Source organism: Tenrec ecaudatus, chromosome 13, assembly GCF_050624435.1.
Source record: "Tenrec ecaudatus isolate mTenEca1 chromosome 13, mTenEca1.hap1, whole genome shotgun sequence".
Classification (NCBI taxonomy): Eukaryota; Metazoa; Chordata; class Mammalia; order Afrosoricida; family Tenrecidae; genus Tenrec; species Tenrec ecaudatus.
In genome coordinates, this window is record NC_134542.1 from 6,939,988 (window position 1) to 6,956,234 (window position 16,247).

The window sequence follows — 16,247 nt, forward strand, 5'->3', positions numbered from 1 at the left end:
AAGAGGACGTGGAACAGAGGGTTTCATTGCTGATGTCAGATGGAACTTGGCTCAAAGCGGGAACCCCAGAAAGCTGTTTGTTTGTGTTTTATTCACTGTGCAAAGGCATTTGACTGTGTAGAACATAAAAACCCCACTGTGTCACCTTGAGAAGGACGGAACTTTCTTTGTGCTCGTGAGGAACTTGCACATGGATCGCGAGGCAGTTGTGCCAACAGAATAATTGAACACTGCATAGTTTAAAACTAAGAAGGATGAAAACAAACAAAAACAACTAGGAAAGGTGTGTCAGGGCTGTAGCTTCTCACCATACTTGTTCAATCTATGTGCTGAGCAAATCACCAGAGAAGCGGGACTGTATGAAGAAGAACCAGGCATCAGGATTGGAGGAAGGCTCATTAACAAACTGAGAGACGCACATGACAGCCTTGCTTGCTGAAAGTGAGGAGGACTTGAAGCACTCGATAAAGATCAAGGATTGCAGCCTTCAGTATGGATTACCGCTCAATGTCAAGACTAAAATCTTCGCATCTGGACCAATAGGTAACATCATGATAAACGGAGAAAAGGTGGAAGGTGTCAAGGATTTTATCTGCTGGGATCCACAAAACGAGTGCCTATTAAAGCAACAGTCAAGAGATCAAAAGACTTGTTGTATGAGGTAAACCTGCGCACAAGGCCTTTTTTAGAGTATTGAAAAGCAAGGATGTTACTTTGAGGACTAAGGTGCGCCTGGCCCAAGGTATGGTATTTTCAATGGACTCCTAAGGATATGAAAGTTGGCCATTGACTAAGGAAGACCCAAGAAGAATCAATGCATTTAAATTGTGGTGCTGGCAAAGAATATCGAAAGGACCATGGACTGCTGAAAGGGCAAACCCATCTGTCTTGGAAGTGGTACGGCCAGAGTGCTCCTTAGAGGCGAGGATGCAAGACTTTGTCTCACGTGCTTTGGACATGTTGTCAGGAGAGACCATTCCCTGGAGAAGAACCTCACGCTTGGAAAAGTGGAGGGGCAGCAGAAAAGAGGAAGACCCTCAGCGAGATAGATTGACCCAGTGGCTACATCAGTGGGCTCAGGCCTGGGAACAATCGTAAGGATGGCACAGCACCATGCGGTGTTTCTGTGGTAGTTACATAAACTGTTGCCAACTTGAGACTATCAAGAGCGAAGAGGTGGAGTTTAGCCTGTCAATCAGGTCGCAGCTTGATGGCCTCATTTGGAGGCGCTAAGGAGATAAATAGCTCGCTGGAGGCGGGACACATATACACCCTCTGCTTCATCTTTCCTGATGCCAAGACACAAGGAGCTATGCTAGTTGGAGCTGGAGGAACCACGTGGAGTCCCACACCAGTGCTAAGATACTTCCACTGCCATGGAATCCACCAGACTCTCTACCCACTGGCCCGTGATCTTCCTGCATTTGCCATTGCATGGCTGCGTGAGTCTAAAGAGGAATTTATGGGCTAGTATTGAAATATGGGGTAATATCGGATTTATGAACTTGATCTGGATTGGGTTGGGATGTTTTCTTAATGTAAAATTAATTGCTGTTTTATATAAAGTTCTTTCTTACATATGAGCGTCTCTGGATTTGTTTCTCTAGTCTACCTGGACTAACACAGTTTCCTTCTGTTGTGCATAGGTACACTATGGTAAGAGCTGACTGGATACACTCCCTCAACACAAGAACACTTTATTCTAATAATCTGACTCCCTGACATGCTCACCTCCCGACACGACCGCTGAAGACAAAGTGGGTGCATAAGCAAAAGTGGTGAAGAAAGCTGATGGTGCCCGGCTATCAAAAGATATAGCATCTGGGGTCTTAAAGGCTTGAAGATAAACAAGCGGCCATCTAGCTGAGAAACAACAAAGCCCACATGGAAGAAGCACACCAGCCTGTGTGATCATGGGGTGTGGATGGGATCAGGTATCAGGCGTCAAAGACCCAGAGCAAAAAACCATAATGTGAATGAGGGAGAGAGTGCAGAGCAGAGACCCAAAGCCAATCTGTAAGCAATTGGACATCCCCTTATAGAAGGGGCCTGTGGAGAAGACAGGCCAGTCAGGACACAGTGTAGCACCGATGAAACATACAGCTTTCCTCTGGTTGTTTAATGCTTCCTCCCCCCCCCCACTATCATGCCCGTAATCCTACCTTACAAATCTGGCTAGACCAGAGCATGTACATGGGTACAGATAAGAGCTGGAAACACAGGGAATCCAGGACAGATAAACTCCTCGGGACCAACATTGAGGGTAGCCATACAGAAGGGGAAGGGGAAGGTGGGGGAGAAAGGGGGAACCGATCGCAATGACTTACCTATAACCCCCTCCCAGGGGGATGAACAACAGACAAGGGGGTAGATGGAGACATCAGACAGTGCAAGACATGAAAAAATAATAATAATTTGTAAATTATCAAGGGTTCATGAGGGAGGGATGGAAGAGGTGGGGGAATGAGGAGCTGATACCAAGGGCTCAAGTAGAAAGAAAATGCTTTGAAAACAATGATGGCAACAAATGTACAAATGTGCTTGAGATAATGGATGTGTGTATGCATTGTGATAAGAGTTGTACGAGCCCCCAATAAAATGATTTTTAAAGAAGAACCGACTTGATGATACCTAACAACAACAACAACAAAGAGATTCACTCCAAGTGGCAAAGCCAGGAAGGGCCAGAGATGCTCCTGCTGGCCTGAACTTCTCCCAGATCCGAAGCCCTGGTGCAGAGGGGGGCCTACCTCTGTTCCTGCTCAGCAGGAAGGTGCCCGCCTGTCTGGAGTAAGGGATATGCCTGCTGGTGGTCGGCCAGCAACTTTGCATTGGGGGCATCCTTTCCCCCCACCCTCTCCACAGGGTCTCCTGGTCAGGCTTCCATGTGGCATGACCCTGTGGTTGGGGAGGGACAAGAGGACTGACGCTGTGTGTCCATAGTACAGACGTGGACACCACGGGGCTCAGGGAGAAGTAGTGCCATCCCCAGGCCCTGGCAATGCTATCAGAGCAGGGTCAGGCCTCATCCCATCCCGGCAGACCTCTGCTGGCTTTCTAGTTTCCTGCTAATTGGGCCCAAAGGAGACACCGTAGCTCCCTGTTAATTCTAAGACTCCTTGCCTGGCAGGCTCCTCCTTGAATTCACCATCCTCTGGGACCAGGATGCTCACCAAAAAGGTCGGCGGTTTGAACCCACCAGCTGCCATTTGGGGAAAAGATGAGGTGGTCAGCTCCCATAGTTACAGGCCTACAGGCCTCTGAACTGTATAGAGCAGTCTCCCCCGTTGTACAGGGCCCTCTGAGTCACAGTCGCCTCAGTGGCTACGGCTGTCACCCTGGGCTTTCAGGAGAGAGGGAGGAAGGCCCCGAGTCCCAGCTGCGGAAGCATTCTTGGAGCATCTGGGATTGAGACTAGGGGCCCTGAGCCCCGTGAAGGCCCTCTTACTCTGGGCCCCATTTGAAACGTAAGGGCTGGTGCCTCTTGCTTGCCCACAGTGCTGAGCCCTTTCTGTGAACACTGACAGCAGATGGTGGAGTACAAACGGTTTGTGCTCATGATCCGACGGCTACGGGTGCAGGGAGTATGGGGGCACTGCAGACGGGTGTGCCCACGGCAGTGCTCTGCCACCCCTCCTCTTATCTCTTGTGACACACACAGCCTTGAAGGCTGCCAGGCCCAGGCCTGGGGGGTAGAAACTTGCTCAGAGTTGGGGGAGGGGGGTGGCCTACAAAAGAGTCCCTAAGGCCCGAACACTGGATGGAGCTGGTAATGCACTGTTGAGGGGCGCAGGAGCCGTGGTAAAGTTTCTTAATACGGCTCTCGTCCCCAAGTCTCCAGGAGCGCTGGTGGACTAGTCGGTGGTTACACATTGGGCTGTTAATCGCAAAGTCTGCAGTTTGAGACCATCTTCCATCCTCTGGAGAGAGATGGGGCTTTCTACTCCCTGTAAAGAGTGACAGTCTCCACCCTGTCCTGTAGGGTCACTAGGAGTGGACATCGACTCAATGGCAGTGAGTTTAGAGCTTTGTGTTTTTTGCCCAAGTCTCTGTAACTCCCCCAAATGATTGGGTGGGATCATGCACCTAGGGCGTGTATAAGCCTCGAGGGGATTGACCCCTTTTTGTGCCCCCCCCCAAGCCCCTGGCTGTCAAAATGAGCCCCCTGAAGCAGCAGAGAGAGAAACGTGGAGGGCCTAGAAAGAGCACGTTCCAGGTCTGTCTGCAATGGCGGCAGCCGCCGAGACCAGACCCATCACAGACTGTGCGTGGAGACTGGGAGGAGTGGGGCACCTTCTCCTGACCGTGGAACTAGGGGGCTGAGGGACAGGCGGGTGGGCTTCCTGGCCCATGGAGGTAAAGGCCAAGGGACCACGTGGCTGAGAGGCTGAGAAGCGGAGACAGACTTGGCCAATGACTGTATCCTGACAGTTTGCAGATCTTGACTTGGGGTATCCTATTAACCTGCCTAGTAACCCCCTTCATAGCAAGGATTGTCTGTGTGGCCACTGCAGTGAACTCTCACACCCAGCACAGGCGTCAGAGCAGGCAACCAAGGAAGGACCGCAGAGGCTTCTCCGCCCGCTGCCTTGTGGCAACTGGGAAGCCGGAGGAGGCCAGAATGTCCACCTCCATGGCCGTTTGCTTACAGCACGAGAGATGCTGGGGGAGAGTGTGGGTAAGGACAGGGCCAGCTAGCCAATGACCCAGTGGCATCCCCTCCCACTGCCCATCCAAGACCACTCCAGACTCCAGCTCTGCTTTTTTATTCCCGTGCTTATCTCGGGCCACAGAGGGATCTCAGCCACAGGATGCAGCCGCTGGGGCTCAGGCTGAGTCGGACGAGGGCAGGTAGGGCCGGGGGTCTCCAGGGAAAGGCAGGGCGGGCACCCGGTTGTAGTGGGCCATGAGGAAGATGCCCGCAGTGCCGCAGAGGAAGAGGGCCAGCATGGCCAGGAAGCAGACGCGGTCCAGCACGCGGCCCAGCAGGAACCACTCCTCGTTTCCCTGAGGGCGGAGGCAGGGGCCCGATGCTCCCCCTGATCTGAATCCCTCCCCGACGATGGGGCCCAGGCCTCATCCCATTTCCTGGGTCCTTCCCCCTGATTGCGCCCTGCTTCCTAGGAGGCCATCCAGGCCCACCCCCCAACTCCACTTTTCCACCCACCGCTCCACCTTGAAAAGGAGCCCTGGTGGTGTAGTGAGCTACATGTCAGGTTGCTGACCCTAAAGTCAGGAGTTTGAAACCACCTGCCAATCCAAGGGAGAAAGATGAGGCTTTCTGCTCCCATGCAGAGTTACAGTCTTGGAAACCCACAGGGGTGCATGGCTGGGCTGTGATCTGCTAGATCGGCAGTTTGAAATCGAGTGAGAAGACAAGGCTTTCTCCTCGGTGAACAGTTTCAGTCTCAGAAGCCACAGGGGCAGCCCTGCCCTGTCCTGTACCCTGTAGGGTCCCTGTGACTTAGCATCAGCTGCACGGCAGAGAGTTTTGTAGCATCTCTGTCAGTTGGAACTGACTCTGTGGCCATGGGTTTGGATTGGGCCCACCCTGGACCTCCCCTGCTCACCTGGCTCCCCCTTAGGGGCCCAACCCTCAGCTAAGGGTTCTCCAGGCCCCTCCCTGCCCTCCCTGGGACTTACACTGTCAAAGTGACTCTGCTGGCGGCGGGCACGGGCGATGAGGTTGCAGGCATCCACGCAGGCCTGGATGGCCGGGGCGGCTTGCTTCAGACTGCCACACCACCCCTGCACTGGCTCAGGGCCTTTCTCTGATGAAGCAGGGGGCGGGGGGCGGGGCGCGGCTCAGGAGGGACCATCCCCTCCCCACCTGGTGCTGTCTCCCCCCCACCCTGCTGTGTCTGGAGTTTGGCCCACAGCTGGCCTGGCCCTGGGGCCCCCTGAGCCTCACCCAGCTTCTCCAATGCCATCTGCACCAGCCCGTTCCTCCTGCGCTGCTGGAAGAGCAGCTCGCTGTGGGGCAGGCCCAGCGACGCGGCCTCCCCGGGCCCCACCGACCACCGGGTGGAGCCATTTGGTCGGTGGGTCCCCGGGTCCCCCACGGCTGAGGGGGTCTGTGGGCCCACGTGCATCCGCAGCAGCTGGGGCAGCAGCCTCAGGAACACCTGGAGGGGGAGATAAAGGGTTTGGGGTGCGGGGTCTGGGCGAGCCAGCTGGGAGGACACTGAGAGGGCAGGGCTGGCACTGAGCTAGTTTGAGCCAGACATGGAGCTGAGTCCCCTCTTCACCTGCTGTTGGTGCCCCATTTGTCTCGGTGGGCTGGGGGGGGGGTCTGCCTCTGTACCCAGGTTGCTTCCCCTCTGGGCACGCTATTTACTCCCTCCATGCCTCAGTTTCCCATCTGTGAGAATGCAATGATGGTAATCCCCGGGTCACCGGGTCGAGGTGGAGATGCTGTAATGTGTGATACAGAGTCTCACGGGGTGCCGAGCCCCCAAGATGATCACTCATCCATTCTGGCAAATACTTCAAGGACGAAGAAGGGCAGGCTTGCCCACTGAGCGTGGCTGGTGGGGACATGTCCAGTGTGCACATGGGTGTGCACTGGGTGAGTAAGAGGATGCTGGGTGGGCAGGGAGGGGCCTTACCTTGCGGACCCTTCGGGCCATGGCGTGGGTGTGTGGGGACCTCAAAGAGACGTTGAGCACAACCACGGCGTTGATGACAATGAGGACAGTCACCACCAGGAGGAAGGTGAGGTACCTACAAGTGGGCGGAGGGCGGAGGTGGGGGGCAGGCTGACCCTCAGCCACCCTCATGGCCAGATGCCACCCACCCTCCAGGTCCCCTGGGCAAGGAGTTGGCCTTGGGGCTGGGGGTGGGGTTGGCAGGAGGGCAGCATAGGAGCTCACGGGGAGGCGGGCAGGGTGAGGACCGGCCGCCGTACTTGCTGATGAGTGGCACCGCCTGGGACGTCTCGGGCACCTTCTTGGCCACCAGGAAGAGGAACACAGTCTGGGCCAGGAGCACGTTGATGGCCACGGTACACTTCTGGCCACCCGCTGCCCGAGACCAAGAGGCCACTCAGAGCAGCACCCAACCGCCAACGCTCACAGAGGGGTCCACTGCCCGGCCATGGGTGGTGGTGCCCCCAACCAACCACCCAGGTCCCCAGTGCTGCCCATGGGGGCTATGAGCCGCCCCGCCCGGCCGCAGGTACCCTTGGCAGGCAGGAAGTAGATGAGGATGACCACGGAGGAGATGAGTACGCAGGGGGCGATGGTGTTGATGACGTAGAAGAGGGGCTTGCGCTGAATGAGCAGGTAGAAGCCCACCTTCTGATGGCCAGCCTCCTCGGCCGGCGCTGTTGCGTCCAGCAGCATCTTGGCCGCCCGGTGCCTGATGGCCCACTCGCCATTCTCTGCGGGCAGCAAGGAGTGGGCACGGTGTGTGGGGGCTGTGTGTGGGGCGCAGGCGGCACCATGGGGAGACAGGCGATGGAGTGGGCTCTCTGGGCCCCTGCAACACTGAGATCATTGGATGCTGGAAACTCAGAAGCTGGTCGGGCCTCTTGAAAAACCCAATCTCCCTCTGTGGGAGACTGGACAGAGGGGCAGCATTTACCCAAGGACACAGTCCAAGGGGAGGGAAGGCAGGAGGAATGGGAACCGGGAACGCCGGGAAGCGGGTCCGCGATGTGCCTCGGGTGGACTGCGCTAGACGAGCTGAGTATGTGCAAATTGTTGACTGTAAAGCTACGGTCTGGCCTAATTTACAACAAAACATTTTTTTTAATAAGGAAGAAAGCATGAAAACTCAGATGACAGTGCATTCCAGCAACTCCGACTCAAGGCCACCCCGTGTGTTCCAAACTGCCCCGCGAGGCTTTCAAGGCTGAGCCTTGCAGGAGTGGATGGCCAGTCCTATCTTCCTCTGCACCTCTGGGGGCCTAGAATGACCCCCCCCTTCATAGCAGTTGAGCACTTAGCCATGCACCCCCAGGGTTGATCGACAAACAGCTGTCTTGGAGAAGTACGGCCAGAGCGCTCCTGAGGGGCAAGGGTGGCGAGACTTCGCCTCACGTGCTCGGGACATGGTGTCAGAAGAGACCAGACCCTGCAGAAGGACATCGTGCTGGGGAAAGTGGAGGGGCAGCGGCAAAGAGGATGGATGGACACAGTGGCTGCAGGCATGGGCTCGGGCACGGGCACAATGGTGAGGCTGGTGCAGGCCGGGCAGCGTTTGGTTCGAGTCAGAATGGACTCCGTGATACCTGACAACAACAGGCTGGCGGCAGGGTGGATCTGAAGTCACCCGGGAGCGGGGCTCCATCTTCGCTGCTTAGCCCCTAAGGCCTGGCCTGGCTCTGGACCTACAGCCAGGTCCAGGAGGAGCCTGGGGGAGGCTACTGTGGGTGTCCCCGGCTCGGGTACCTGTGAAGGCCTCCGGGTCGATGAAGATCCACTCGATGGTCTGACCGTCCTCCTGGCTGAGCTGTAAATTGATCTCGTTGGTGCTGTAGGTCCGGGACCTGGAAGGGGAAGGAAAGAGAGTACGTGGTCAGTGTGGGCAGCCCCCTGCGGGTGCACAGAGATGGCCACCTGAAGGGCAGCTGTGGGCATCTGCGTCTGCCCCAAAGGGCCCTGAGACTCTGCTCTGCTTGCTGCTGCCCGGGCACGAAGGCGCCCAGTGAGAAACTAGGGAATGACCTCCTGCCCAGAGAGCTGCTCTCGGGGCTCTTTCCTAAGGGAGCCCCTGACAAGGAGGTCCCCTGGGCCAGCGACTTGGGGGCAGGAGTTAAGGGCCAGCTGTGTGCCGGGGCTAACTGCTCTTCGTGGGGTTGGCCAGGCCCTGGCCTTTTGGAAGCGGATTGGCCAGGATTATCTTCTGAGTGCCTCGGGCTGGGTCTGACCTGCCAACCTTCCGGCCACCCAGACTCCCCCCTGACATGTACAGAGTGGGGAGTAGCCCCAGAGTCCCTCCCCATGGAGGGCCTGACTCCTAGTCCCTCATAGGATTGACTGCCCCTGCTGGTGAGTGTGCAGGGCCTTGTGTGTGCTCACCCATGCGTGGGCAGGCAGGCATGCCTTCCCTCCCATGCACCCACCCCAGCGCTGAGTGTCTGTCTCCCTTGGGTGCAGGCTGGGGAACTGAGAAGGGCTGGAACACCTTCAGGTGTTCCTGCCCAAGATGGCATTGAGGGCATGGAGAGGTGGCCTGATCTCTGGCTTCCAGCCTGGGGCCCAGCAGGGACTAGCAGCTTTCACCGATGCTCCTCCAGCCAGGCCCCCCGCCCCCCATACCCCCTCTCGGCAGAGCTCCTGAGCACCTCCTCCCACACAGGCACCCCCAGGCCGACCTCCTTCCTGGTCCTGGGGAAACCGCAGGGGTTTCAAGGTGGTGAGCTTCCTTTGGCCTCTTTCCCGGGGTGCCCCGGGTGAGTTTGGACGGCCAACCTTGTGGTTAGCCATCGAGCTGTTTGTGGGACCCAGAGACCCCCTGGAGCCTCACTGGAAGATGAGAGAGCAGTTCTGCCAGTCGAAGGGGAAGTAGGTGACGGAGATGGGGCAGGAGGAGCGGAAGATGGCGGGTGGCAGCCAGTAGATGCAGCCGTCAGGGGACACGAGCACGTTGCAGTAGAGGGCCACCTCGAACACGCCGTCCACGCTGTGGGCACAGGACAGGCCGTGGGTGGGGCCCAGCGGAGACCCTCTACCACCTCTGTGGGCGGGGGGCCAGGGGCACCGCCCCCTCTGAGCCTGCCACCCTGACCTCTCACTTACTCAGTGCCATCAATTTGATGAGGACTCCTGGCAACCCTAGAGGGCAGGGCAGAACTACCCGGAGGCGTTTCCGAGGCTGTTACTAGAAGGGAGCAGAAAGCCCTGCCTTTCTTTCTTAGAGCTGCTGGTGGTTTTGAACTGCTGACCTTGCTGTTAGCAGCCCAGGGTGTGACCACCAGGGCTCCTCGCCCCGCCTCCAGGGCTCACTGACCCAGTACAACCTGCAGGGCTGCCCCACAGGGTTTTCTGTGGAAGCAGACAGCCTCATCTTTCTCCCTCAGAGAGGCTGGTGGGTTTGAACCAAAGACCTTTGGGGTTAGAAGTTCACTGCTTAACCCATTGTGCCATCAGGGTTCCTTAGGAACCACTACCTTTCCCAATCTCCCCCCCAGCCAACCCACACACACACCCCTAGCAGGCTTCCTCAGCCCCTGCCCGAGGATTACAAAAAACGTTGATTACAACAATTAAGAGAGTTACAGCAGCAAGCATCCCTGAGCTCTCAGGTGTGCCAGGCCCGCTCCACATCCTCCAGTCCGGTCATCACACCCCCCACAGGGTCACTGTGGTCCCAGGGGACAGCCCAGAGCTGATGGGACCTTCCAGAGCCAGCCCTGCGGGGCCCCGTCATACTCGGTCATACTTAGTCTGTATCCCTGAAGCCTGCATCATCTAGAACTTTCCCAAGCCCCCTGTTCAGCTGGGCCCCACCCCCATGTCCTCCCTGGCCTCCGTGGGCCCCCTCACTTGTTTTCCAGCACGATATCCGGCTGCCACACCATGGTGGACGGCACCCGAAGCACCCACAGGTCCTCGTAGTCCTGGGGGTCCCAGCGCAGGCGGTAGTCGCACCATTGCTGTGAGGGCGGGGTGGATGGGGGGGGGCTAGGTCTCATCTGTCATCTGCTGACCCCCACCTCCATTACGGAGTGGGAGGCCTGCCCGGAAGGGACAGGGAGGGCAGGAGTGGGCTGAGCCTCACCATCTCGATCCAGACGTTGGTGGTGAGGGCCTCCTCGCGTTCATTCTGGGGGCGCAGGGCGGAGAGTGAGCCCGAGGTCTGGGGTGCCCCACGGGCCCTTCCCTCCCCAGACCGGGGCTCACCAGGGAGATGAGGTTAGTGAGCGTGAGCTTCAGGCTGACGTTGACCACGTCGGCCTCTTGCTCGGCCGGCCGCACGTGGGGGTCGTAGGTGCGCATTAAGTCAGCAAGCAGGCGCTCCTCCTGGTTGCGGCCCCAGGCACCTGCAACAACAGACCCCCGTGAGCAGGCAGCAGGGGCCACAGGAAGCAGGGGGCACTGCTGGGCCTTCCCCCCACCCCCAAAAGCCTTGGAGCCCAGCTGGGAACCACCACCCGGGCCCCAGGTCCCCCAAGTCCACACCCAGGCCAAAGGCCAGCAAGGGCAGGAGCAGCAGCAGCCTGTGGTCCCCATGCATGGCTCCTCAGCTTGGCTCTCCTGGGCAGCCTGCGTGCAAGACGGTCGCTCTGAAGGTCTGGGGCAGATGCAGGTCTCATGTGACCCAAGCCCCGCTCCCACCGGCTGCCCGGCTGTCTGGCCCAGCCCCTCCAGCTGTCTGCCCACAGCACGGTCAGCTGTCATTCGGCACACAATGCTGGACTCGAGTTACCTGGGCTCTGGAGGAGGGCAGGGGGCCCCACTTGGACTCTTTAGTCCCCGTCCTATGCCGTGAGCACCCAGGTGCCAGCGCCGGGCCTCCTGACCCTCCAGGAGGTTGGGCCCTGGAAGGGACAGAGGGCTATTTGATTGCTGTGCACGGTACCTGAGTGTTGTGGCAGGAGGCATCATGATGGGCACAGTGGGTTAAAGTTGGTGGTTCAAATCCCACCAGCACTCCAAAAGAGGAAGATTATTGAATTCTACATCCCTGCTTCACTGCGGGTAGGAATCCGTTTGACAGGTGGTGGTGGTGGGGGGGGGAGATTATGACAGATGGGCCCAAAGTCCCCCATCAGTCTGACACCTTCATGGGCTCCTCCATTGGTCCAAGACTCCAGAGCATCAAGGGACACACTGGAGAGGGGGTACCATCACCATTGGGCATCCCCACCTTGCTTTAGCTTCCCGGGGCCAGAGGTCATACCTGGGTCCTCCCTCCGGAGCCTGCATTCTCTAGAGCAGTGGTTCTCAACCTTCCTCATGCTGAGACCCTGTAATACAGTTCCTCATGTGTTGGTGACCCCAACCATAAAATTATTTTAATTGCTACTTCATCACTGTAATTTTGCTGCTATGAATCATCGTGTAAATATTTGATATGCAGGATATATTTTCATTTTTTCAAATTGAACAGAATTAAAGCATAGTGATTAATCACAAAACAATATGGAATTATATATTGTGAAATATTTATTTCTAATGACAAATAAATGAAATTTTGTCTTGAAGCACGGTGTAGCATGGGTAACAGTCTTCATGCCGGGTACTCTGCTGTGGGCGTATCTGCATGTGGGCAGACCCACCTGGAGACAGAGGAGCGGTGTCTTGGTTCCTAAGACCATTGGAAATATGTGTTTTCTGATGGTCTTAGGTGAACCCTGTGAAAGGGTGGTTTGACCCCCAAAGGGGTTGCGACCCATAGGTTGAGAACCACTGCTCTAGAACTTCCCAGGCTTCTTGTTCAGCTGGAGCCCCCAATTAAGCTGCCCAACCGCAGGCAGGCACTCAGGATCTCACAATTTCAGAGACTAAAAGGCCATGTTGGGAGGGTCCCCTCTGGTCAGTGGCCCTGGGTGTTCCCTGATGTCCCTCTGCTTGTGGACAGTTTCCCACAAGTCCCTTCCGCTGTGTGTGTTTGTCCCCGTGCCTGTATTTCTTACCCACTCCTGGTGGGGCTGCTGGGTCAGTGTTGGACGGCTAACCACAAAGTTAGCAGTTCAAATCCACCAGCCCTTCTGAGGGAGAAAGATGAGGCTGCAGCTCCCGTACAGATTTCAAAACTCAAAACCAGACTCACTGCCAGCGAGTCGATTCAGACTCACAGCGACCCGACAGAACAGGGTAGAACTGCCCCTGTGGGGTTCAGACTGTCCCTCTTTATGGGAGCAGATAGAAAGCTTCCTCTTTCTCCCCAGGAGCGGCTGACAGTTCCGACTGCTGTGCGTCGATGCAGCACCCCCCACTCCGCCCCCATGTAACCGACTCCACCAGGGCTCCTGAGTAGGGCTGTACAGGTTGCTATGAGTCAGAACTCAGAAGAGATTAGGGTTAGGGCCCACCCTATGCAGCTGAGACTTCATGAACAGCACATCAACATCTTCAAACAGGGTCACTTTCCTTGGGACAGTCAGTCCAGTCCTTTAGACCCCTTGCCAAGAGCTAGGACTATAGGTCAGAGTCTTGTTCCCCCACCCCTGACCCTGACACACACACACACACACACACACACACACGCCCAGGGAGTGGGACACAGCCCAGGGGAGCTTTGATGTGGGGAGCTGAGAAAGATCCAGAACTCAGCCTCTGTGGGGGTCCATCCAATAGACACTAGGGAGCCCCTCTGGTGTGGGGGAAGCAGAGGCAGATGGGGGAAGGGGGAACAACTGGGAAAGGCAGGACCAGGACACAGAAGGGTGTGATCAGGCTGGCTCAGGTCCCAAGGGCCTGGTGGCCAGCCATGGGCATGACCCCCAGTCACCTGCTTGGATCCATCTACTTACTCCAGGCAGACAGGCTGGCCTGTCACAGTGTGGGGGCAGAACAGAAAACTCTGGTCCAATTTGTACACACACACACCCCCATCTGTTGAGGGCTCCAACGAGCCCCTCCTGAACAGTGGCCTGTAGGGAAACCGCAAGTTGGCAAGGTTCCCGGCCCTTGGAGACTCAAATGGAGCTGGCTTTGATACCTGCCCCTGTAGGCAGAGCAACCACAAGCCCCTTCTGCCCTCACCAGGACTTTATGGGGGGCGATGGTGGCTCCTGTCTCTCCAATCATCTCCTCCACCAACCCTGCTTCCAGCCTCAGCCCTGCTCCACACGACCCCCTCCCCTCCTGGGAGCCCTCTCCAAGGGCTCTCCTTCCCATTGGGGGGTAGGGGGCGGAGCCGTAGACTCAATTCCCTCCTGTTTTTGTAGCACCATCTCTCTAACCCCACATCTCCCCAGAGACTCATCCCTGGTCTCTGCTGAGGAGCAGACCTCCTATTGCAGCCTGCCCGGCCTGCCCCGGGCCCCTCCGCCCGCCCACCCCCAGGCAGAGGTGGTCTTGATGCTTCTAGGGAAGAGGAGCCCAATGGGACTGCTCCCCTGTGGTGTGAATGATGACGATTTGCCTTCCCGCTTTCTGCCTGTCCTCTGCTCTGGGGAGGGAGGACAGGGGACTGTCCCAGTGTTCCCTGGTGGCCTGCCATCTTTGAGGTGACTTCCTGTTCTCTTGGAGGGGGGGGGAATGACCCATTTAACAGAGACTCCAATGGAGAAACACTGTTGCTAGTCCTTTGTCCCCTCCAATGGTACAGGCTGGAAAAGGGCAACACTCATTTCCCAGGCTCCCTTGGGCAGGAGGGGTGGTCCTTGGCAATGTCTTGGTCAATGGGAAGTTGACGGAGGGCCTTGGGGTAGGAGGTGCCGGGAACGGGCAGAGACGGCTGGGTGTGAGCTGTGGGCTGTGGCAGTCATCTTGCACTCTGGAGGCCGCCGGTCTGAGGACAAAGGCAGGAGGACTGAGCCTGCAGCCATGGGCCTGGGTCTCTACTAGCGCTGATGGACGCTGAGCCAACGGAGGCACTGTGCTTTGAAAGGAGTCAGGGTGGCCAGCCTGGAGAGACTGTGCAGGGACCCCCCCACCCTTGGCCCCTGTGGCGAGGGGAGCAGTCCGGATGAGCACCTTAGGATGCAAGGTGCTGTGACTCAGTTCCTGGACAAAGGTACCCTCGATTGTTGGCGACATGTGCAGGTCGTGGTCTCCGAAAGGTTCAGTCGCCCAAGCCAGATTCCCCCGTGGTAGACTGTGTTAAGAGAAGAAACAATCATGGCCGAGAGACCTGGATTCAGGCCACCTCCCAGCGCCTGGAGGAGTCCCTAGCGGTATAGTGGGTTACTTCACCGCAAGGTCAGCAGTTCGAAACCACCAGTTTCTCTCCCTGGGAGAAAGATTGAGGCTTTCTGCTTCTGTACGATGTTTAGTCTCAGAACCCTATAAGGTCCTTACGAATTGGAACCTACTTGAAGGCTGGGGTGGTGCCAACAGCTAACACATTCAGCTGCTGAGTTCAAGTCCACCCAGACACGCCATGGAAGATGCCTGGTGATCTGCTTCTGAAAAGTCGGCTGTAGAGGACCTTACAGCGTGTGGTTCTACTCTGGCATGCACGGTCCCCGAGAGCCGCCATCAACTGGGTGGAAACCATGGGAAGCTCTGGGGGGCAGATTCTGGGCTCTCTGCTCATGGGTACAAGCTGGCCCCTTTCAGAGGAAAGATTGGTAGCCTGAGAGTGTGGGGAGGTCACACTGGAAGATGGAAGCAACCAGAGTGTTTGGAATGTATTTCCCTCTCGGTTACAGGTAAAGATGAAACGGATCCGCTGTGCTGATGGCCTGAGCCATAAGCCTTCACACCAAGCAAGTGAAGAATGGGGCCGTGGTTGTGGTGGGGAGAAAGAGGAGGGTGTCCGCTTCTATAAAGATCAGCGGCTCAGAAACCCAGCTTAGGGTCACTGTGAGTCAGAATCAACTTGAAGGCAGCCCTCTTTGCTGGTTTGTTTGCATGTGTGCTCATTCTTAACAGATGAACAATAGTCAAACTCTCCTGAGGCTGTTAGGCAAAACGCCGGTGGTTCAAACTCACATGCTGCCCCGAGGGAGAAAGACGAGGTCCCGGGACACGCCCCCCCCGCCCCCTCCTCCCCGGTGTCCCTGTGTGTCAGAATCCACAGTAGAGGCTCTTTGTGTCTCCCAGAAGCAGAGTTCAGAATGCAAACCCCTCCCAGGGGCCCAAAGACCTCCTGCGACCCAGGTGAGCACACACAGGCACCTGCCGTCCAGTTCAAACATCCTGTGTCACACTCCACCTGCGCGTCCTGCAGTGAAGAAGGGGAAGGCACGTGGCAACGCAGAGCTGGGCCCAGACACTGCCTCCGTTGTTTATTGCTGCATTAAGGTTATCCCCAAACTTACAAAGCACAGGAACCCGGAGCGCTCAGCTGGGTGGCCCTGGCTCAAGGACTTTCATGCGTTGCCGTCACCCTCGGGGGCCTCCAGGCTAGAGCAGAGCTCCCCAAAGTGGGCAGTGTCGCCCCTGGTGGGAAATGCTGGAAGGACACCGGGAACTGTGAGAGCAGACACTTCCCTTTTATCCTGGGTTCGGGGCCATCTATAGTACACAGTTTTTCCCTGCTAACAGGGCACGGAGTCATTTTTTTCCCTGAAAAGGGAAAGAGGGCAGGAAGCCAAATAGGTTTGGGAACCTGTGAGCCAGAGGATGGCCTTCCAAGCGCGTCCCCCTGGCTGTTGGCCTTAGTTCCTTGTTGAGAGAACCTCAGCA

General features: G+C 57.1%; 1 protein-coding gene across 1 annotated transcript; it reads right to left on the reverse strand.

Moving 5' to 3' along the window:
• Positions 1-4,827: 4,827 nt before the first annotated feature.
• Positions 4,828-11,181, reverse strand: CHRNG (cholinergic receptor nicotinic gamma subunit). Its single transcript, XM_075530147.1, has 12 exons — positions 11,127-11,181; positions 10,848-10,987; positions 10,726-10,770; positions 10,491-10,600; positions 9,472-9,627; positions 8,394-8,491; positions 7,181-7,381; positions 6,908-7,022; positions 6,609-6,723; positions 5,912-6,125; positions 5,644-5,771; positions 4,828-5,007 (listed from the first exon to the last, which is right to left on the reverse strand). The coding sequence occupies exons 1-12, from the start codon at positions 11,179-11,181 to the stop codon at positions 4,828-4,830; spliced, it is 1,557 nt and encodes a 518-aa protein (XP_075386262.1).
• Between the last annotated feature and the right edge of the window lie 5,066 nt (positions 11,182-16,247).

Bases quoted from the DNA above. Each gene is read 5' to 3' on its own strand.
- CHRNG (XM_075530147.1), bottom strand. From the start codon at position 11,181: ATGCATGGGGACCACAGGCTGCTGCTGCTCCTGCCCTTGCTGGCCTTT. The intron at 10,601-10,725 runs GTGAGGCTCAGC...CCGCCCTCACAG, and splicing joins CCAACGTCTGGATCGAGATG to CAATGGTGCGACTACCGCCT. The intron at 6,126-6,608 runs GTAAGGCCCCTC...CTCCCCCTCCAG, and splicing joins TGGCCCGAAGGGTCCGCAAG to GTGTTCCTGAGGCTGCTGCC.